The following is a 22963-nucleotide window of genomic DNA, read 5'->3' on the forward strand; positions in this document are numbered from 1 at the left end:
TGAGCTAGATGCACCAATGATCTAAGGCAGCACCTTTTGCTCCTAGCGTGCTCCCCGCCTTTCCACCCATTGCATGAGGTGTTAGAACGCATGGTGTTAGAACACCAAAATCTCCCGTTCACAGTCCCCCAAGGTGAAGAGAGGATCAGCTATCCCATAATCCCGTACACCGGTTAAGAATGTATGCAGGGACGTTACTTTAGGTCTCTGCAATGTTTCCACTTGGTCCTAATAAAAGGTATTTCCTCTGCTGCTCCCTTTTTAAGAGGATGCTCTATAAATAGCCACCTCTCTCTGGCTGCGAAGATAAAATCCAGAGCCATCCCGAATGTGTTTTTCAAGCATCCTTGGGGAGGTAGCTGCAAACGACCGCTGGACTTCCAGCAGTAATTCAACACCAAACTACGGCTGAGTGTTAACAGCTGAGGAGGGGCAGGAACGCCCAGCGGAGGCTGAGTGATAACTATCAGGGTGAATCTACCTCTGCAAGAGGCCTCCCCAACCTGGCATTTCAAACTACAACTCCCACCAGCTCCGGCCAACATGTTTTACCTAAAAGCATGTTATTTTGGGTCCCTGTATCTTAATAAAATCCATGTTCGGGTTTTTCATAAGAGCTGGTTTGAAGAGCCTCACATGGATTATGTCAGCAGACTGCAAATTTTGTTGGCAACCATCAGTCTCGACATACAATGGAGTGCGCCACTGCGGGTGAAGTCAAACTGCTGTGAATTAAAAGGTAAAGGGACCCCTGACCATTAGGTCCAGTCGTGGCCGACTCTGGGGTTGCGGCGCTCATCTCGCTTTACTGGCCGAGGGAGCCGGCGTACAGCTTCTGGGTCATGTGGCCAGCAGGACTAAGTCGCTTCTGGCGAACCAAAGCAGCGCACAGAAACGCCATTTACCTTCCCACCGGAGCAGTACCTATTTATCTACTTGCACTTTGACATGCTTTTGAACTGCTAGGTTGGCAGGAGCAGGGACCGAGCAACGGGAGCTCACCCCGTCGCAGGGATTTGAACCGCCGACCTTCTGATCAGCAAGTCCTAGGTTCTGTGGTTTATTATTGTATTATACAATTGTGGAGTCGGAAGGGATCCCAAGGATCATCTAGTCCAACCCTCTGCAATACAGGAACAGCAGAACTATGTCAACTGCTTTGATACGCTTATTGTATGTGGAGGGAGGGCTGGGGGTTTACGGTGGTTTGTTTATACAGTTCAGATTACTGTTAGAGGCTTCACAAACCATGGTTTATGGCGCCGAAGGGTCTCGTCGCTGAACACTCCTCCCCTCCATCTGAACCAGGGAACTCCAGCTTAAAAACAAGCCAGGATCTTTGTGCAAAGTGCGATGGGAGGAAGAGAGGAACGAGCTCTCTCCACACCAGTGCTCCTTCCTGGCTTCACAGACCGCAGTTTATGTAGCCCCAAAGGCCCATCTGAACTGGGAGTTAATGGCCAAGCACTAAATTTTATCAAGAAAGTCCCTAGCCGAAGCTCTTTGCCACTCCAGCCCAGCCTCTTCACAACGTCTCCTTGTAATAAATCAATTCTGCTTCCTTGGAGGTTTTTAAGCAGAGGTCAGGTGGCCATCTCAACTCCTTCCTCCCCCCACCCAAAAAAGCCCTTTTTGCTTCTTTTCCCCTGCGGCATTGGCCTGCAGTTCCCCCTTTTCAAATTCACAGAATCATAAGAGTTTGAAGGGTCAGTTAAGTCCCACTCCTTGCAATGCAGGAATCTTTTGTCCAATGTTGGACTCGAACCCACAACCTTGAGATTAAGAGTTACCTGTCACAGCCTAGCCTCCTTCGCAGGACTGTTGTGTGGACAAAAAAGGAGTGGGGCAGAGGGGAAACCACCCTGATTGAGCTCCTTGGGAGAAAAGGGGGAGATAGAAATGGAATAATAACTAAATAAATGCTAAACTGCACTAAGTCCTACCCCAACCCCGTCCTGCCTATTTCTGCCTGGCCTCTCATGTCAGACATCCAAATTATTCACACATGACCACACTCTCCCAATTACAGGCCTATAGGACCTGTTTTATGTTCAATCAAAAGAGGTGCGTTGATTTAAACAGGCCCAATTTGCATTTATTTTGTTTTATTGCAACTTGCACAGCCTTTGCAGCTGCCAGATCTCCTCAAGGGCGCCATTTCACAACCGCAGCTGCCAAGGGCACCAATTTAACTGCCAGGTTTCGCAGGCTAAAGATAAAGAGGGGGAACAAGCGAAATTCAGCAAGATCCAATGGAGTGCCACTCTTGAACACATTCAAGACTGAACCGTGTTTTTTATTTTTAAAAAAGTGTCCTCCATAAAATAGAAGGGGTCTGTGGATCCTGCCTTCCACCATCCCATTCCTCCTTTCAGAAAGGCACTCTTCCCTGGTCTACAGGGTTAAATATACATATCCTGGAATCACAGAATTGTAGAGTTGGGGTGCCAAGGGTCATCTAGACCAACCCCCTGCCACGCAGGAATCTCTTGCCCAACGTAGGGTTCGAACCCACAACCCGGAGAATAAGAGTCTCGTGCTCTACCAACTAAGCTACATTACCTTGTTTTGAAAATCGTTTTTGGGCTGTGAAAGTCATAACATACATGTTAGCTCAGTAAGATTTTCTTCCATCGGACTAGATGACCCTCAGGGTCCCTTCCAACCCTACAATTCTATGATTTCTAGGTTCAAAAAGGTTCCACTCCAAGGATAAGCCCAGGCCAGGTGTGAGGAGACTTTGGCTCTCCTGAGGTTGCTGAACTCCACCTCTCGTGAGCCCCAGCAAGCATGGTCCAGGACAAGGGATGATGGGAGTCGTAGTTCAGCAAAACCTGGAAGGCTGAAGCTTCCCCACATTTGAACTAAAACAAATAAATATATAAAGCCACTTCTGGGCACCTCTCACCCTTGGGCAGCTGGCCTGTCCTATCTGAGCCAAAACAAGGCCTGAGGCCTGGGCTGCTGGACCTGAGAAGCTTCCACTGACAACAATACTTGTATTTTTCTTTATAAACCCTAATAAAAACTTTATTTTTTATAAAAAAGAGCTCCTATTTTTAATATAATGTTAACTCTGGGGTGAGGATGGCATCATGGGAGATTCAGATGGCAGCCTCGTTTTTAAGTCTCTTTTACTATCAAGGGGCCCAGCTCAGCTTCTGTGAAGACGCCGCGGACCCAGACAAGAGAGCAACGTTCACCACGAAACAACAGATTCCCATGTATACAATGTGAGGAAAGCTACTGCAGCTCCTCCAGATGCAGGCGAGCATATGGATCTCTAAAAATAAAGGAGCCGTGGCACATTTTGCCTCCTGTGGAGGACGCCGGGCCTTGCCTCCCACCTTAACAATGAAAGCAACAGATGCTCTTTCCAGCCATGGGAAATGCAGCTAATTTATGTTCTTTCTAATTTATGTCTTTTGGGGAAGGGCTGCAGCTCAGCGGAGAAGCATCTGCGCCCCGTGTTGAAGGCCCAGGTTCAATTCCTTGGCATCTCCAGGTAACAAGCGATGGGGAAATGTCTCCTCCCTGAAATTCTGCGCAGCTGCTGCCAATCAGTGTAGACAATATTGACCTGGGGGAGTCTATGGTCTGACTCAGAATGAAGCGATTTCTTATATTCCCCTATCCCATCCACGCACCCTAAATCTTTAGGTGGGCAAACCACATGCTTTTCCTAAATTTTAAAAAGGTACCACCAACACTCACGTAGGTCAGGAGTAAGGAGACTTTGGTCATCCTGATGTTGCCAAACTACAACTCCCATCAGCCGCAAGAAGGAAAGCCAACGATGAGGGAAGATGGGAGTTGTAGTTCAGTAAACATCCGGGACAGCAGTCACGAAATTAAAAGGCGCCTGCTCCTTGGGAGAAAAGAAATGACAAACCTAGACAGCATCCTAAAAAGCAGAGACATCACCTTGCCAACAAAGGTCCGTATAGTTAAAGCTATGGTTTTCCCAGTAGTGATGTATGGAAGTGAGAGCTGGACCATAAAGAAGGCTGATCGCCGAAGAATGGATGCTTTTGAATTATGGTGCTGGAGGAGACTCTTGAGAGTCCCATGGACTGCAAGAAGATCAAACCTATCCATTCTGAAGGAAATCAGCCCGGAGTGCTCACTGAGAGGACAGATCCTGAAGCTGAGGCTCCAATACTTTGGCCACCTCATGAGAAGAGAAGACTCCTTGGAAAAGACCCTGATGTTGGGAAAGATGGAGGGCACAAGGAGAAGGGGAGGACAGAGGACGAGATGGTTGGACAGTGTTCTTGAAGCTACCAGCATGAGTTTGACCAAACTGCGGGAGGCAGTGGAAGACAGGAGTGCCTGGCGTGCTCTGGTCCATGGGGTCACGAAGAGTCGGACACGGCTAAACAACTAAACAACAACAAAACACCCGGGAGCCCAGAGGCTTACCACATCTGATGTGCATCAGTATGGGATCACTTTTAAATGTTTTTTGATGAGAAACAATTATTCGTTAAATTTATTTTCCGCTTTTCATCCAAGTATCTCAGGGCGGTTCATGAGATAAAATAAACATCGCATTACACAGAGACACGCACAACCTGCTTTTTAGAAATAGCTTAAAAACCGGCCAGGACAGGTGATGCAGAGGTGAAGAAGTGACATCATAGGGGCCAGCCAATCAGCACAGGGCACAGCCGGATTCTGATGGGAACATGTGACAGCCAATCAGCATAGGGCACAGCCAGCTTCTGATGTGGACAGGAAGGGATGGGTTTCCCCTGACTCAGAAGGAAAGGCTGCACTTCTGTACAAAACTAGTATATTTATTGCTCTTCTGTACAAAACTTCTATACACTTCCCTGGTGGGCTGAGTGCTTGTGTTGATGCACCCAGTTTGGAGCAAAAACATGCTTGCCCCGGAGGTAGATGCAGCTGCTATACAGATGGGGCTCTCAAACCAATGCCACCAACAGACAGGTTTTAGTGCCTTACCTTCCTGCACCCCTGCTCCCTAGGAGACCAGGCCTTAAGGAAAAGGGTGTCCTTTGTGAATGTGGACCTGGCCTGAAGACAGACTCAGGTGACCTTCCCAGCTTGAATAGTGCCTGTTGACTATGCCAGCCAGGATGCACCAAACCCAGTAAATCCCTCTACCTGCCTTTGACCTCACATCTGCTTCTGGCCACTCCAAGCCTTTACTGCCGCCTTGGAATTCGACCTTCCGTCTGCCTAGAACTCTCTTCTTCACATCTATCGCTCATCTTGCCTGCCCACACCCAAAGCTGGACTGCGACTGCGGCTTGTCTCAGAGCTAGGGGAAGGCCCGATGACATTCCCCCCCCATTCCCAGGAACTGCAGAACTCTGCGCTCAAAAAGGCAGCCTGCAAAAACAAGTTTCTGGACCTCATGGTTATGAAGATGCACATAAAGCAGCCTGGGACATAAGGCCCTAAAAGTTATTAGCCTATAAAAATGTTTACTAGCCTACTGAGGACCTGCAGATGGTTTACACGCTGTGTTTACATGCTCATTGTGCAGGTGGGAGCTTTTTTCTTCCGAAACAGGGATGGGAAGCTTTTGGCCCACCATTTTGGCCTGCAAAGGCCATGTCCCCCAACCCTACCCACCTGTCAATCAGCTAACATCGCTCATGACATCAGCTGCTGGGTGGGAGGGTGAGGTCCAATTCTGAGTTGCACAAGCAAGTTTCCGGCAGCAAACAGGCACTCACAGCCAAATCCCCTGACGAGCAGGGATTAAATCCTGCTCAGTTTGGCTGTGCATGTCTGTTGTTTGCTAAGCGCAGGTCTGCGCAGTCAAAGCAAGCAGCTCCAGGTTTTTTGCAGCATCGCCTTGCAAGCCTCTTTCCTGCATGACCAAGCACAGGGCTGGCAACGCCCCTTGCACTGTGGTTTACAAGTGCCCAGCGTGATGTCATTATGATGTCACGTGATTGACAAGCAGGCTGTCCCTGGATCCAAAAATCTTCACCCCTGCTCTAGCAGCTCACTCTGGTTTCTGTGCTGGGAACAGGAAAAGAATGGACAATGCTGTCTCTCCTCTGCCAGTCTACACACTTGCTTCCATGGACCTGTCTGTGGTAACCAGGCTAGTGCTTAACTGCAAGGTTCCCTTAAATAATATGAGCAATGTGAGCCAGAAGTTTTAGAGACTAGAGACAGGTGTGGCCAATTAGCCTTTCAAGCAATTGTCAGAAGAATGTCAGTGCATTGCATAACTTCCCCCTTCTCCTTGCCAAACCAAAGCAGGATTAATTATGCAAAATGAGCAAATTATGAACATCTGCATCAACTCAGCCTTTTTTTTTTTTGGTATGGAATTAAGCTTTCTTGCGAAGATTTGTTTTTTTAAGCAGAGAGAACATACCTTGCTCTGGATCTTGAGGGAATGAAGATTTGCCTCTGGCAGTCAGGGAGGGGTGCAGCTCTAAGCCTCCCCGAAGGTTCCAGGTACGGCAGGGCAAAGGTTCAAAAAATAAATAAAACACCCGTGCAAATGCGTGAGGCAGCCAGTGGGAGGGGAGAATAATTAAAAAATGGCAAGACTTGGCATGCATACACGCCCTTTGTACAATTAGCGTGATTTCAGAGCAACTTCTAGACTTTAAATGGCTTGCAGCAAAAACGTTTAAACCGCAACAACACCAAGCCACTTCATTTGAGTTGTAAAACAACCAGAAAATGACCCTGTAATTAATCCTACTTTGCTAAGTCAAGAAGAATACTATCTCTTGCTCGGCATCTCATCCTAAAGGGGCCAAAAAGATATGAAGACAAGAGGTTTCACATGAGGAGCAAGGATTCCACTAAGCAGGAATGAAAATTCCTCAACTGCTGGGGGGGAGGCGGGTTGGACTAGATGACCCTCGTGGTCCCTTCCGAATCAAATTCTGTGATTCTAGCAAGAAAACACTGCTCCTGGAGAAGGATAGCCCTGATTTTGGTGCGATTCTCAACAGGACATCTCTATTTGGCTTAAATCTCTCTCTTTGGAGGGGGGGGGGTCATATGGGAGAAGGTGCTCAGTCAAATATGCCAGGGTGTTTATTCCTGCATTGCAGGGGGTTGGGCTAGATGACCATTGGTGTCCCAACTCTACAATTCTACAAATCACCCTGATAAAACTGGTATAGTAGTATCTCGGGTTACATACGCTTCAGGTTACATACGCTTCAGGTTACAGACTCCGCTAACCCAGAAATAGTGCTTCAGGTTAAGAACTTTGCTTCAGGATGAGAACAGAAATTGTGCAGCAGTGGCGCGGCGGTAGCAGGAGGCCCCATTAGCTAAAGTGGTGCTTCAGGTTAAGAACAGTTTCAGGTTAATAACGGACCTCCGGAACGAATTAAGTACAGTGGTACCTCGGGTTAAGTACTTAATTCGTTCCGGAGGTCCGTACTTAACCTGAAACTGTTCTTAACCTGAAGCACTATTTCTGGGTTAGTAGAGTCTGTAACCTGAAGCGTATGTAACCCGAGGTACCACTGTATAGTACATTCCTCCCTTGGGGTCCCTTCGCACCCCATAATTCTATGATTCCAACAGCCAATGTAATGCATTTGAGACCAGCTTCGGTTTCCAGACAGTCTTCAAGGCCAGCCCCCTGTGCAACTGATTGCAGCAATCAAGCCAAGAAACTACCAGCGGGTGCATCACAGCAGCAGTGCCCCTCGCTATCTAGAAAGAGGTGCAACTAGCTGGAAGAGGTGAAACTTCACACCCGGTTGCAACTACCAGAGCAGTCTTGATCCCCAAGTACGGTTATGGTCCAGATTGAGATGGGATGCAGAAAATCAATTTGGAAATTTTTTTTGCTGATTTTCAGGACCAAAGTCCTTTCACAGCAACTTGCAATCACGACAGCATCAGCAACCTGACCTTTAAAACCACATATAAATAGGGATTTTTTCCAAAAGCCAAAAGGTTAGCAGAACACCATAAAGACAAAAAGAGGACCTATTATAATGCTAGGCTGCTTGCATCCGTCACAGAGAGTCGGCATACAGCTAGCCAGCTTGCAACTAACACAAGCAAGTTTAAACCATCCCAGCTACCTAAACAAAGGCAGATTGAAATGGGAATGTCTCCAAGGCTCAACTATATGGACAGAGCCAAACTGTGTCATCTCCAACGGAAGGAGTCTAATAGATGAGGGGCCACCAGGGTGGGTAAAAATCAATGTTTTTTTTTAAAAAAAGGAAAATTGGATTTTTAAAATTTAAATCTATTTTTTTTTAATTTAAATTGGATTTTTAAAATAAAATTCTTTGGGAGGAAAAATCTTTCTATAGTCTTCTGCTTAAGTTACGTTATAGTTCAAAGGCTATTCATCAGGAAATAAGGATTTGTTTTAAGTTTTTCATGTGTGCTAAAACTCAGTCTAAGGTTGTTGGTTTTTTAAAAAATTGTTTAACCACATCAGTTAACAAACATGGATACATTTGCTATAATGCTATTGTTTTAGTTAAATAAATTGTTTAAATTGTTATTACATAATTGATTATTCTTCTCCTTCCAATAACGTACAGCAGAAAAGTTGTCCAAATATAAACAGTTAACTTATTAAAATCACAATAATTATCATAATTATCTATGTATTTCTAATAGTATAGCCAAATCTGTAGTTTTTTATAAAACTGTAAAAACTACTCTGAAAATTTATTATTCCAAAAATGAAACCTTCCTCTGGTTGTAAATATTAAGATGATACCAGCAAGAAAGAGTGTTTCTGTAAAAAAAAAAAAATCATTTAAATCAAGTCTTACTGATTAGTGATATAATCATGATTATATTGATTTGATTTAAATCAAATCCACCATGGGGGCCACCACCAAAAAAGGCCCTGTCTCGTGAATTCACTAACAGGTCTGCACGCAGCGTCTCTGCGGCCCAACATTTACAGCAATGTGGGACCCTTAAGGCCTTCACCTGGAATCGACAAAGCTTCTGAGCACCTGTATATGCACACCTATTGCCCTCTTTTCTCCTGGGAAAAGTACAGAGCTGAAAGAGGAAGTTGAAAAAGCAACGCTTTCCCCCACTTCCTCTTTCACCTTTAGGTGCTTTGCAAGGCTCAGATTACTTCTACTGGCTCCCACGGAAAAGCATTCACACCCTCTCTTTTTGTGTCTCTCCAGTTCGCAAGAAAAGGGATCAGATGGGGTTGCATCCATGGCCCTTGCTCAAAAAATACAAATGTGCCCACAAGCCGCCCCACAAAAAAAGTTTGACACCCCCTGATTTACTATGAGAATGCCTGAGTTGTCTAGCTACATTGCCTTACGTAGGAAGAAGATTCTTAAATTGGTTTATAATTGTTTAACCCAAAAGGACCCACAACAGGCTTTTTCAATGTAGGCCTCACTACTGTCCTCCATTAAATGCAGCTGGAAATTTTGGCTTCCTCAATGAAGCATAATCTGCAGGACCACCCCTATCTAATTGATATCAAAAGAGCCCTGGTGGATCAGTCAAAGGCCCACCTAATTTAAAGTTTAATATAAGCCACTTTAAGAAGACATTCTTCACAAAGCTGTGCATAATAACCAAAGCCACTAAGGAGAATAGTTTCAAAAGATATAGAAAACCAAACTTATTTTGTAATATTCTAAAACAAAAGCCCATCAAGCAGCGCTTTGTTTTTCCCATTTCTAAAGTAATAACGAACGGACACAAACTTCTAATAAATATAACCCGGCAGCTTCCAAGTTTTTAAACATGCTCAATTCGTTCTCTCTAGCACAACAGAAAATAATTTCCAATGCATCCTGAAAAAATTCCAGTGCACATTACCCCAATTTCATAGGAACACTTTCCTAATTCAAATTTGTATGGGAAACTCACATCGGGGGCAAAAAAATGAACATACTACCTGCAATTTAAAGCGCTATCTCTGCAGTCCAGTTTGCATCAACCACAAAAGATACAAAGAAAAAGGTAGGTTCTCAAGGACCACCAAAAGATTTCAAAGGAAGGAGCCAAACTGCCCTCCCAGGCAACTGAATTTCTTAAGTATGGGGCCATCGCCGAGAAGGCCCTGCTCCATGTCCTCACCACACAGATCGCCTTAGCTGTCAGGCACCTGAGCAAGGACTCTGGAATAGATCTTAAGGTTATTTTCCCAGCAACTGGTATTTCAGAGGCATAATGCATCTAAAAACCGGAGGTAGGATATAACCATTATTTCTTGTTACCATGGATACATTTATCCTCCTCAGGATCATATGCCTCTGAACACCAGTTGATGCAAACCACAGGTGGGGAAAGTAGTTCTGTTGCATTCAGGTCCTTTCCTCATGGGCTTCCCATTGCGATATCTGGTTGGCCACTGCGAGAACAGAAGACAGGACCAGACAGGCCCTTGGGCTAATCTAACAGGGCATCCTCTAAGCCAGGCATCCCCAACCTTTGGCCCTCCAGATGTTTTGGACTACAATTCCCATCATCCTTGACCACTGGTCCTGTTAGCTAGGGATCAGGGGAGTTGTAGGCCAAAAACATCTGGAGGGCCGCAGGTTGGGGATGCCTGCTCTAAGCGCTGGCCCACTTATAAGACAAAGTGAGGCGACTGCCTCAGGCGGCAAGATTGACAGGATAGCAGATCCAGCCTCCAAGAGAAGCATCTGGCAGAGACTGACGCACTGGCAGAGATAGATACGGCACACACCTGGGAGGTCTCCTCCCACCCTTGCTCCCGATGTGGCTCTTTATTGCTCCCTTGTTCCCTGGCAGGGAGGGGACACCATTTTGTGGTTCGCCTCAAGTGCCAAAATGTATTTGGGCAGGCACTGGCTCCTCTTATGTCCTTATCAATTTTTTTTAATTTAAAGCCGTCTTTGTCACCATTTTATGACAGAGAATCCCATAGTTTAACTACGTACATGCCCTGTACTTCCCCTTTGTTCCTGAGGACAGATCAACACTATAAAGTACACCCGACACATATTCAGAGCACACAAATTGCCCCCAAAGAATCCTGGGGACTGTGTACAGTGGACGCTCGGGTTGCAAACGTGATCTGTGCGGGAGGTGCATTTGGAACCCACGGGCTGCGATTCCGTGCTTCTGCGCATAGCGCGATATAGCGCTTCTGCGCATGCGTGACCACTGAAACCGGAAGTAATCCGTTCCGGTACTTCCGGGTTTCGGCAGGTCCGTAACCCGAAAAAACGCAACCTGAAGCATCTGTAACCTGAGGTATGACTGTATTGTCAAGGGTGCTGGGAGTTGTAGAAGAGGAAGTTGCAGTTCCCAGGATTCTGTGAGGCAGGCGGAGTCATGTGCTTTGAATGTGTGTTGGGCATGTTTTAAAGGTATGGTACGGATCTGCCCCAAATCTTCTGTCAATCACCTTCAGAAGAACATTGAAAATTGAAATTGACCCTCTGGTAGTAGGAGAGCAGGAGAAGATAAACTTTTCCTTATCCATTTTCTTGGCGCCATGCATCAGCTTATAAACACAAACGATGCCTTTTCCCTTCTGACAACAGATCGCAGCGCTCATGTTTCATAAGCAGCCTTTTAAATTGCAAGCTTCCACCCAGCATCTCTGCTTTGGGTGATGTTGCAGAAGCAAAACAACCATCTCATATGGAAACCACAAGGTGCTTCCCCTAACTTGCGACATTTCAAATACGATTGGACTCCAACGCCCATCAGCCCCAGTGAGCAAGGCCAAAGGTCAGGGAAAATAGGGAGATGCAGCCCAGCGATATCAGGAGCGGACCAGCGGTCGGAGAACGCTGCAGGAAAGGAAGCAAACCAAAAGCCAGAACCTTCTGCACGTTTATTCAGAATTAAAATGCCAATGTACTCAGTGGGGCTCCCTCCCAAGGAAGCATGCACAGGCTCCAATTGTCTGCACAAGCCCCACTGAATTTTGTGGAGATGATGTCTGAGCAAACTTGCACAGGACTCGGCTGTGACTGCTTGCCTAAACTAGGGACCACTTCAAAGGCAGGAAAACTATTTCAAACCGATTTTCTTGGCGACCTTCTGTGGATCACATGACATGGGGCCAAGCAAGAAGACATTTATTAACACACGCCAAAACATTCAGTCCCACAGCTTTCACCCATCGTTTTTTAAACTTCCAGATCTATCTTTGATCCCGAAATGCAAAGAAATGGGACTCGCTGTTCATATTTTCCTGCATGTCTCTCTCCCATCTATGACTTTTACCTCCTTTTAAAAAACACAACAACCCACCCTAAAGCAGCTGCTTACAGAAGGGACGAAAATGGGAGGTGCGCCATCGGTGTGACACAACTTATCCCCGAGTGCATGGTCCGCTTGAGAGTTCCAACCCACCGGTTGGAAGATCAGCAATTCAGAACACACGTTTGAGCAAAACAAAACAAAAAGTATTCACACTCACTCTCTAAAACACAGATTAGTGTTTCCAGAATCCAGCTTAATGCTTTTCTGGCTGCAATCCCACTCCCAGCGAGGCCTCCGAACTCCTATTGACTTGAGTGGGATTTAAGCAGTTTAAATAAACGTGCAGATGACCAAACGAGGCCCTAAAGACAGCTGGCCATTACTTCAGATACATGAGGCCCAAATCCTGGCAGCTTAGACTGGATGAACTTTAATGACAATCCCAACACACACACACAAACCCCTTGCTCTCACTCTCTCCTTTTCACTAATCCTTTTAAGGCTTGGGCTGCTGGGTTCTTTTCACTTTTTAATCTGGGCACAGCACAACTTCCAAGGAGCTGGCAGGAAACTCCAGTTTCTCCTCCCTGCCTCTCTCATGCAGAAACACAGCCTTAAAGGCACTTTGCATATCCCACCCCCACCCCCCTCAGCAAAAGGACACCCCACAGGGGAGCCTAAAACTTAAGAAGCAAGCCAGTCAAGGAAGCATCCCAAAGCCAGGGAGAATTTTGGGGAACACAACAGTGATGGGAGGAAAAGGCAGGGATGAAAGTTTCAAAGACAGGAGGGGAGACCGGGGTGGGTGGTATTTATTTCTGTGGACAAAAGATCCTGATGCTACCAGAGACCCCTTTATGGACTAAGAGACCCCCATTACAAGTGAGGCAGTGTGAGCAAGGGGGGGGGAGAGATAGGGGGACATTTCCATCCTTGCACAAAAAAATACACCACGGTCAAACAGCGGACGGGTGGAGGCAGAGAGAGGAGGCAGGTGGTGGGGCAAAGTTGCTACAAAGAAAACCAGGCAGGCGGAAAAAGAAATTTCAGACGCGTCAAGATGGCGCGGGAGACGACAGGCCTCTGGCAAAAACCTCTGGAGGGAAAACACCAGCTCTTCTGCCTTCCTCCTCTCTACCACAGATTCCCCATAATCCCCATTCCAATCCCTCTTTTTCTTTGCTCGACAATATAGTGGGTTGTGGGGTTATTTTGGTAACAGGTTGACAAATATATGTGTGTGTGTTTTTGAACAACAACATACAGCCGCCCCTCTCAAACCCGGAGCCCAAACAATACAGTACCTGTCTTTTCTTTGATTTCGCAGAGGACGGTGAAGAGAGCTGGCTTCATGCGGTGACAATTCAGGGCATGTTTCCTGCAGTTTAAACAGTGGGAGAGAGAGCAGATAAAGCCGGTGGTTTTTGAGGGGAGGAAAGACTGGATTTGGAGTTGTCATAAAGAGAAAGGAAGCCTCTATCCACTTCCACAATAGCTCGCAGGCCTGAGCCTGGCGAATCAATCAATCAATCCTCGTTTATTCGCACATATAATGGAGTCCTCTCTCTGCCCCAGTAATTCCCAGTATAATTCCAGCACCTGAACAGCCTAAACAATAAAAATAATATATATTTCCTTCAGTTGTTGAATGGTTTCTAAGAATGTGGAGGAGTGTTCAGGTACAGTAAAATGGGCAAAGTTTGGTCAAGTTAGGAAAGGTGGACAAAAAAAGGGGGGGAATCTTAAGGAATGATCCCTGTTTACCCTTCACTGGAATTACATTTTTGTATTGCTTTGATTCCTCCATCTCTCATCTTTTAAAATCCATTTTATGCAGTATAAAACAAATTTCAAACACTTTCTTCTGATATATAATTGCAGCCTTTGACGTTCTTTTGGTTATATAGCTTTCCCCAATTCTAAACAATAACTCAGTTCACAAAACATTGGACTCGTGTTTTGCAACTCAGAAATTGAATAAAACCTGGATATACCGGACAATCAGAGCACACAAGCACATATTCAGAGAAACAATCCTCAAATTATTTTGTTCCCCTGCCCCAAATAGAACTCAGTATTTCGACCTTCACACAAACTCACGATTCTCCCCTCAAAACACAACTTCCAAGTTCAGACCAACACAGTGTCCTGAGAGTCCTTTTCTCTCTATAATGCTACAACTTCCACAAGAATTCAGCACAGAAAACCTCTCTGCAGACCTTGATATCCACAATTCACCTCACATTGGATTTAATCCACATAGCTACACGGATCATAGGAAATAAAAAGACACCCCTGAGGATTTTAACTTTGTCAGTATAAAATACCTCTCTTCCCAACAGCCACTTCACAATCCTCAACCACCACCGTTCTCTCTCTCACAAACAGGGTGCCAATTCCCAGCAGGGGGGAAAAACAACCTCCCAGGAATTTGGATGTCCAGATCTTTGGATACAAACCACTCCACACAAACTCCTATCTGAAACCAAACTTCTGGCAATCATTCTGTCAAACAGAAACCATCCGACCAATAATATTGCCTCTAATCTAAAGATTGGCCCACAATATAATGTCTTTTTTTTATAAATAAAAACAAAAAAATACAGCAGCCACATAAACTTATTATTCAAAGTTAGACAAAAGTCATAACTTCAGCATGAGACCCTTCAAAGAGTTTTATCTGCAAGTAGGTAATTCTTTGCTCCCATATCACCAAATATAATCAAAAAATTTAACAGTTAATATATTTAACTACACAACAGAGACCCTCTAAAACATCAACCTCAGGGGTTTGGGATACCCCTGAACCAAATGTGAAAATCTGGTGGCTTAGCTAAGTGAAGAGGCAGGGAGTGAAAAGCCAGGCTACTAAAACATCTGGAAGGGAAGCAAGGTCTAGTGGTTTAAGGAGAAGGTATGGGCCACAGGAATAATGTGAGCAGCAATCCCCAGAATCTCTCTTCAACCAAATTCCAGATCCCCCTATTATTTACGCTGGGATTCCACACCAACCACCCCTCCCAAACCAGTTCACCAGCAACACCATCCTGTGCATATGAACGCCCCACAACAAGCTACAAACCCCAGAGAACAAGTTCAGTTACCGTAAAATGGTCCAAGTCCCAAATGGAACAGGCCCCAGCAACCCTCTCTGTAATCCAGGCTTGGCTCCCCTGAAATCCGAACCTCTTCTTCCCAACTTCTCCACCCAACAAAAACAAGAGCCAACTTGCTCCAGACTTCCAGGCCTCAGGCTCTCCTCCTTTCTGAAGAGGCTCCGCTCAAGTTCCCCCCAACAAACAAGGGAATCCATTCTTAACCCACAACCTCATCTTTCTTCCCCATCAAGTTCTCCCAAATAACACCCCCTCCACGTTCAGTTCCTGCCCAATCCAGCTTTCCAACTCCCAAATCCGGATTTGGGAGAATACCCCAATAAAACTGGAGCACCTCCACCCGAAACCTTGAACTTCCAAGCCTCCACCCAGGCGCACAACATGCGCCCCCGAGATCCGGCACCACCAAACTCCGCTGGAAAGCGCGGGCCACCCCACGGCCCCCAGGTCTCGGTCCCACAGCTTGCATCCCAAAGTACTCCCCGCCACACACAAAGGGAGAAACCCTCCCAGGCAACTTTCCAGCACCCCCCTCTCCCCCACCAGCCCGTGCGCCCCGGAATGGCGAGAGGGTAACCAACTTTGCCTGCGCCTCGTCCAAGCTTTGGTCGGTGATGGTCATGATCTGTTGCAGGATGTCGCCGATGTCTTGCTTGCGCGGCTCGCCGTTATCCGAGGGGGGCTCGTGGAGGGAGTGGGGGGTCATGCTGGGGACCCCCGGCACGGCCGGATGGCCCGGCGGGAGCCCCACGGCCCCCCGAGCTTGGATCAGCCTCCCTTGGTCATCCATTCCGCGGGGGCGCAAAAAGCCACCAAGGCGAAAACTGTCCAGCCGAGCGCGAGCGAGCGCGCACACAAAGACGCCGATCCTAACGCTGCCCAAATCCGGAGGCGCCCGGGCGACGTCGTCGAGGCACGGCTGGGTTTTGTATAGCTATATAGATCTACAGATAGCTATATGCAAGATCTAGAGATCTCTATTATTCCATCTTGGCTGCGCACTCCCACGGCCCCCTTCCCTTGGAGACTTTGGGGCTGGGAAAATGGAGTCCCACACAAGGGCTGGAGGAGGAGGAGGAGGAGGAGCTGGAAAGAGGGAGGGAAGAGGAGGAAAAAGGAGGAGGAGATGGAGGAGGAGAGAGCAGCTTCTCTGGGCTTTCCTCCCTCCTCCTCCTCCTTTCTTCTTGACGCCTCCCCTCCTTTTCCAAGCTAGCGCTGCTGTGTGTATATAGAATACATTTACTGTCTATGGAACAGCGCGCTCTCTCTTGTCTCTTTGCTGCCCCCAGCCGGCTCGCTGGAAGAAAAGAACCTGGAGGGGGGCAGCGAGAAGGCGCAAGAAGCCAGCCGGCTTCCTTCCTCTGCTGCTGAAGATTAGAATACTGTACTGTATAATCATAGAGTTGGAAGGGTGCCTCCGGGTCATCTAGTCCAACCCTCTACAATATAGGACTGTGCAGCTGGATCGAACCTGCTGCAGCCTTGGAGTTATGAGCTGGAGAGAAAGAAAGAAGGAATAGATGGACGGGATGCTTATGCACAGTATGCTTAAAGCACATGACCCCCCAAGACTCCTGGGAACTGTAGTTCAGCCCCTTGCAGAGCTGCAGCTCCCAGCACTCTTAACAAACTACAATTCGCAGGGTTCTTTTTTTTTTTTAAGGGGGGGGGAACCATGCGCTGTAAATGTCCGTGTGTTCGCAGAGCAGGAGATTCTTCATTTCAGGGTTGTGGATTCGAGCCGCACGCTGGGCAAAAAGATTCCTGCACTGCAGGGCGTTGTACTAACTAGATAACCCTGGGGGTCCCTTCCAAGTCTACGATTTGGAATAAAAAATAAAACAATAAACAAACTAGGGTGGAGGACCTGGAGGGACACAAAAGATGGGAGCGGCCATTTTTACAAAGAAAAAAATAATCAAATTTATGGGCCCACCAAAAATGTTTGGGCAGGCAGATATGGGCCATGGGCTAACCAACCCTGATCTCGAGGGGGGCTTTGGGGCAGACCCCTACACCCCTAAAGGCAGCCCAGACTTTTGGACGTAATTCTCTTGGTCTCCCTTGTTTGTGTTGTATTGAGAATGAGATAAGTTCAGCAGAATTCTTCAGTTGTAAAGAAGACTAACTAGTAGGTGCTGAGTGAACTTGAGTACATGAACCTGAGGGGGCAAAATCCTAGTGGCCTCTGACCCTATAGCGTTGCCTCATGGATATCCACTCAAGTTGTGTGGGGACAAAAAAACCGCTCTAACAGAGGAATAGAGAACCATTTTAAGGAAGGGAATTTGCATTCTCTTCAGGTCCACTTTCTTTGGGTCGCATGCCAGTGTTGAGTGAGGCCAGAGGCAAACGTGGGTGGAACGACGAATGTGAATTTTACCTTTAGGCTACTACTTCCTAGGCCTAAAAAAAAGAGGCTCTCTGTCCTCACACCCTGGGCTACAACCTCTCAGCCAGCCTAAGTGCTGCAGAGGCTTTCCATTTATGAGAGGCTTTGGCTCGAAGAACAGTATATAAATGTATTCTAAACAACTAAATAAACACAAGGGATTCGCATCCCATCCCAGGCCTGCTGTCACTTTCCATGTAACCAAAAATGCTTTCTGTGTAGGTGAAACGTAGTTCATGATGGAGGTTTGAGCCTTCTACGTAGGAGCACAGTGTATCCTACCCAGGTTTCTACTGAAGTTAAACATGAGAAATGGGAATCGGCTACAAAATTTAAAATCTTGGCTTTCATTATGAAACAAGAAGGAACAAGTTTCTAGGGCTCATGATTCCTTCTTAAAAACGTGGTGCCAATACCTTGCTAACCCTCTGGAGCCAGAGCTCAGTCGAATGTATAGCAATCAGCAGGTGGAGCTAGCGGAAGCCAAATAAAATTATGCAAACTAAGAAAAAGTCTGCACTGATGCATCAATTATACAGATTACAGGCATTCGCTTTTCTTGGCATGGGATTTGGACAGGATCCCAGCACTTTTTAGGGCACATGACATTCTGTCCTGGTCACTCTGTGTCCTTGGATGTGACTGAAATATACAAAACGCTGAGGTAAAATGAGGAGGGGGTGGGGTTTTTTTGGTGTTGCTGCTTCTGTCCCCCCTGTGAAAAGAACCCCCCCAGCTGTTTGGGGGCTGCATTCAAGAGGGTGCAAAAGTATCCACACATCCAAAGTGAAGGTATCGTGACTCACAAGGCATTGATCTCACTATGCATTAGCTGCGTTTGATGTCAGTGATGTCATCATGTGGCCAGATAGGATTAGCTGTGCAGTAGTGTTGGTACTACTCCAGTGTAGGGGGAAATTGGTGGCAAAGCAGCATGAAATGGGGGGATCAAACTGTGCCCAAGACAAGCAGCAAGGATTTGAGAGGAGACAAATAATGCTTTCAGAGAGCATTATGCTATGCAGTGTTCAGATGTGGAAGGGAAAAGGTCTGGGTGTACTCTATACATTTAAAGCAGACTCCCCAAGTGTCCCTATATTCCAGGGACAATCTGGATTTACAGAAGCTGTCCCGCTTTCTGATTTGATCCCAGAATGTCCTGCTTTTCCTTAGGATGCCCTTATTTTCACTGGAGAAATGTCGGAGGGTATGGAGTTAACCGACATCCAAGCCAAGGAGATAAGTAATAAGATTTCTTTAGAAGAAATCTGAAGGCAGCCCTGGATAGGGAAACTTTTTTTTAGTGTTTAATGTTTTGTTATGTTTCTATAGAAGCCGCCCAGTGTGGCTAGGGCAACCCAGTCAGATGGGTGGGGGGATAAATAGTAAAATTATTATGGAATAGGACATGGGTAGGCAAACTAAGGCCTGGCGGCCCAATCGCCTGCTAAATCTGACCGGTGGACAGTCCGGGAATCAGCATGTTTTTACATGAGTAGAATGTGTCCTTTCATTTAAAATGCTTTTCTTGGGTTATTTGTGGGGCATAGGAATTCATTGAAAAAAAAATCAAAATATAGTCCGGCCCCCACAAGGTCTGAGGGACGGTGGACTGGCCCCCTGCTGAAAAAGTTTGCTGACCCCTGCAATAGGACGTCCCTGTTTTCATTGGAGAAATGTTTGAGGGTATGGAGCGCACACAGAAATATCCAAAGGGATCAGACTTTTGTGATGGGGAAATGTGCTAGAAAGGGCAGGGCTTTGATGTCATGTCATCTAACCGCCCTGCAAACAAATCAGGATGGATGCTCAAGAAGCAGATTATCTGAATGGCCTGAGTCAGGCCATTGCTCCATCTAGCTCAATATTGCCTCATGTGGCCAGCGCCAGCCTGGAAACTCCAGGTCCAGGAGATACCTGGGGCCTTCTCCATGCAAAGCTCATACTCTGCACCTCTGAGCTACAGATCTTTCATAATCGTACGGTGAAGTGTCTCCCCTGCCACTTTGGCCTGTAAAGTGGAGTGATATCCGTGTGTGCCTTACACGCACAAAAACCCCAAAATAAATGTGGGAAGTGCTGATTCGGGAACGTCTCTCTATCTCTCTCCCACATACACACCCAGACCTGTTTGTTTTGCCTTTCGCTGGGGGAATATCCAGGGATAAAAATTCATGGCAGAGAGGGGTTGTCTAATGCCACCCCCACTGATGGCTCTGATGGTGGACTCGTTGGGCCGCTGGCCTGATCCAGCAGGGTCTCCTTATGTTCTTCGTATTAAAGATGCAGAGCAAGGGAAGTGGCAGAATTGAAAAGCTTGCAATTTCTAAATATGTTAACTGACCGTAAGTAGTTTCAGTTCCCTCAGGAAGCACTTCTTGGGCAACATTAGAGCACGCGTTCGATGGTCAGCTTAAATCCGAATTGGCCTTCGGACCCCTGGTTTGGACTTCCTAGAGCTGGATATGTGGTGGTGGTGCAGCTGCTACATAAAATAAGGTTGCCAGGTTTCCCCCCAGTGAATCTGGGGGCACTTTTCAACTTGCTACTAAATAGATGGATTTTGTCAGGGGGGTGATTTGTAAATCCGGGGACTGTCCCCAGGAAACGGAGACATCTGGTAACCTTAACGTAAAGCCTAATCCACACTGGCCGCATTCACTCTCCTTCCTTGGAGGTTTTTAAGCAGAGGTCGGATGGCCATTGGTCATGGATGCTTTCGCTGAGATTCCTGCATTGCTGGGGGTGGACTAGAAGACCCTCGGGGTCCCTTCCAACTCTATGATTTAAGGCACTAAGATACTGTTATGTACTGAAGTTCTCACCCTGGGCCAGCAGGGGGATACTGTAGATAGTTTTCACTCAGGTCCACATATGCAAATAAGGGATTGAAAGTGACGTTCAGTGATTGGATAGTTACAGAAAGTGTTACAGTTGCGTTGTAGTGGAGCTCTGTATAAGCAGGCTGGCTGAACCCTTCAGTTCAGTTCTGTTCTGGCCTGTGAATAAGCAAGAGCTGTTTGAAGAATCACTGTGTCATCTGGTATGTTCACCCACAACCTAACAGAGACCACTTTAAACAGTCATGGCCTCCCTCAAAGAATTCTGGGGAAATGTAAGCATGCTGAGAGCTGTCAAGAAGCCCAGAACCACAGTTCCCAGAATGGTTAACAAGCAATCCCTCTGACAACTCTGGAAATTGCAGCTCTGCAAAGAGAATAAGGATCTCTTGGCAGGGATGGACTTGGGTAATCTTTTGCAATATGGCGCTCTGTGCGAATTTGCCAATGTTTAGTGCTACCAAATGGATCTTGTTTTTGCATCGCCTCAGCTCGGCGCCCGTTGGGTTGGGACACACCAATCACAGTGCCCTAAATCTGGCACTGCTGTTAGCAATGCTCAGCAACCTTAATCGATTACAGTTCCCAGGATTCTTTTTGGGGAAGATACTGGTTATTGTTTAAATGATACTGCTTTAAATGTGTAGGGCAGATGAGGCCAAACTGTTTAAAAATTAACACTGAAGGCCCCTGCAGAATTTCCACCGGAAGAGTTTTCCACAATAAAGAAGGCTTGACTGCATGTTGATGTTCGTATTATGACGATCAAGATTTTTGACACTGTTCTTCTGTGGAATGACAAATGACACCCAAGGGGCTCCCAAGCCATCTCCCATCTCAACGCTGACCCAAGCCAGACCTGCTTAGCTTCAGCAATGTTGCTGGGTCATGAGCCCTGAGGTGAGGGAACGATAACATTGTGGGCCAGATTAAGTCTGTTGACCTTCTTTCTCTCTTTCTGCTTGATTTTGTTACCCTGACTGAAATTAACTGTTAGCCATCTGGCAAGCAATATTTGTGTTACGATAACCTGCTGTCGTTAAGCAAATAAGTCTTAACTGATCTAAAAAGAGGACCTGGGAGTAGAAAAAACAGGTCCCAAACTAAATCTAAAAACTCGCAGACACCGTGTATTTAAAGCACTCCGATACTCCCTCTTAATAGTTGCGGCTTTCCCCCAAAGAATCCTGGGAACTGTAGTTTTGTTGAAGGTGCTAAGAGTTGGTAGGAGGCCCCAATTCCCCTCACAGAGCTAAAATTCCAAGAGTGGTTTTACAATTAATCCTTCTTTCCTGGGAACTCTGGGAATTGCAGCTCTGGGAGGTGAATAGGGGCCTCCTAGCAACTGACAGCACCCTTAAGGAACCACAGTTCCCAGGATTCTTTGGGGGAACGCCACCATTGTATAATAGTGCATTAAATGGTGCAGATGGATGTAGCGCAAGTCGCTTGTGGGAGTCATGAGCACCCAAAGGACCAGTGTGAGATTGGGTGTGACTGGTCCATCCCAGCTGCCCACCAATCCAGAGCCCATTTCCTGAACTACAACTCCCATCATCCCTCACCACTGGCCATGCTGGCTGCAACTGATGGGAGCTGGATTCTCCACTTCTAAGTTAGGGGAACCAATGGCCTGGGTATTTATTAAGCAACATCTTTCTCTGTTGTGTATAACCCTACTCTCATCTCAGTTCCCACAGCCTCATGGAAGTCGTGGCTCCTAGCAGGGCTGGGGAGCGTGGCTGACACAACAGCGAGGCAAACACCTTCTGCACATGCTCAGAAACACCTTTATTCTCTTTCTCACAAACACACACTCGGTACCTGTTTCCCAGAAGTTGCTTGGGCGAATGCGAGGCTGCAATGTGACAGAGGGGCGTCTAGGAAAACGGAGGGGGAAAGTGACAGACGGGACGACCTCAACAGCTCAGCAATCGGATTCTAAGACATGCTGGCTCATTTTTCTTCCGCTAATTAGTCCCCTAATTACAAGGCTGTTTTGCTTAATTAAAACCAGAGAGGGAGAGGGAGACAGGAAGGGGGGGATTTATTAGGGGGTTCCACTCCTCGCTCCCAATCAGCGCTAATTAATATCATCTCCAACTGCACGCTTAATGAGCCACTAATTAACGAGGGAGGAGGGGGGAAGGACTCATTCATTCTCCGCTCACCTGATTAGCTAGTCAACCCCCCAAAAGACATGAACCTGATTATGATGATTGGCCCCACACGAACCTTTTTTTAAAATAGGCTTAGCCAAGGCCCCGCAGAATCCTGCCTCATTCCCACACACTCACTCTCTCAAGGGCAGAACTTTCCCTGGTTTCCAACCAGGAGTAACTTTCTGTTTATACAGGCAAGTGGATTTCTCGTAAATCACGTGGGTCCAGTTCCCAGCAGTGGGAGGATGCGAAGAGGAAGGGAAGCAACCAGAAATCCCCAGGGCAATGTCTAGTTTT

General features: G+C 46.7%; 1 protein-coding gene across 4 annotated transcripts in view; it reads right to left on the reverse strand.

Moving 5' to 3' along the window:
- The window catches only part of PBX2 (PBX homeobox 2), a 38827-nt gene extending 22450 nt beyond the window's left edge, over window positions 1-16377 (reverse strand). Inside the window, exons 1-2 of one of the 4 annotated variants that reach the window (XM_083602062.1) lie at window positions 15854-16377; window positions 13461-13546 (exon numbers count right to left, since the gene is read on the reverse strand). In XM_083602062.1, the coding sequence (XP_083458188.1) occupies window positions 13461-13546; window positions 15854-16062 (295 nt within the window). In that variant the 5' untranslated portion in view covers window positions 16063-16377. The remainder of the gene's footprint in view (window positions 1-13460; window positions 13547-15853) is intronic. The other 3 variants (XM_083602063.1, XM_083602060.1, XM_083602061.1) reach the window with 3 other exon arrangements.
- Between the last annotated feature and the right edge of the window lie 6586 nt (window positions 16378-22963).

This window comes from Podarcis filfolensis, assembly GCF_964270895.1.
Source record: "Podarcis filfolensis genome assembly, chromosome: 2".
In the NCBI taxonomy this organism is placed as follows: Eukaryota; Metazoa; Chordata; class Lepidosauria; order Squamata; family Lacertidae; genus Podarcis; species Podarcis filfolensis.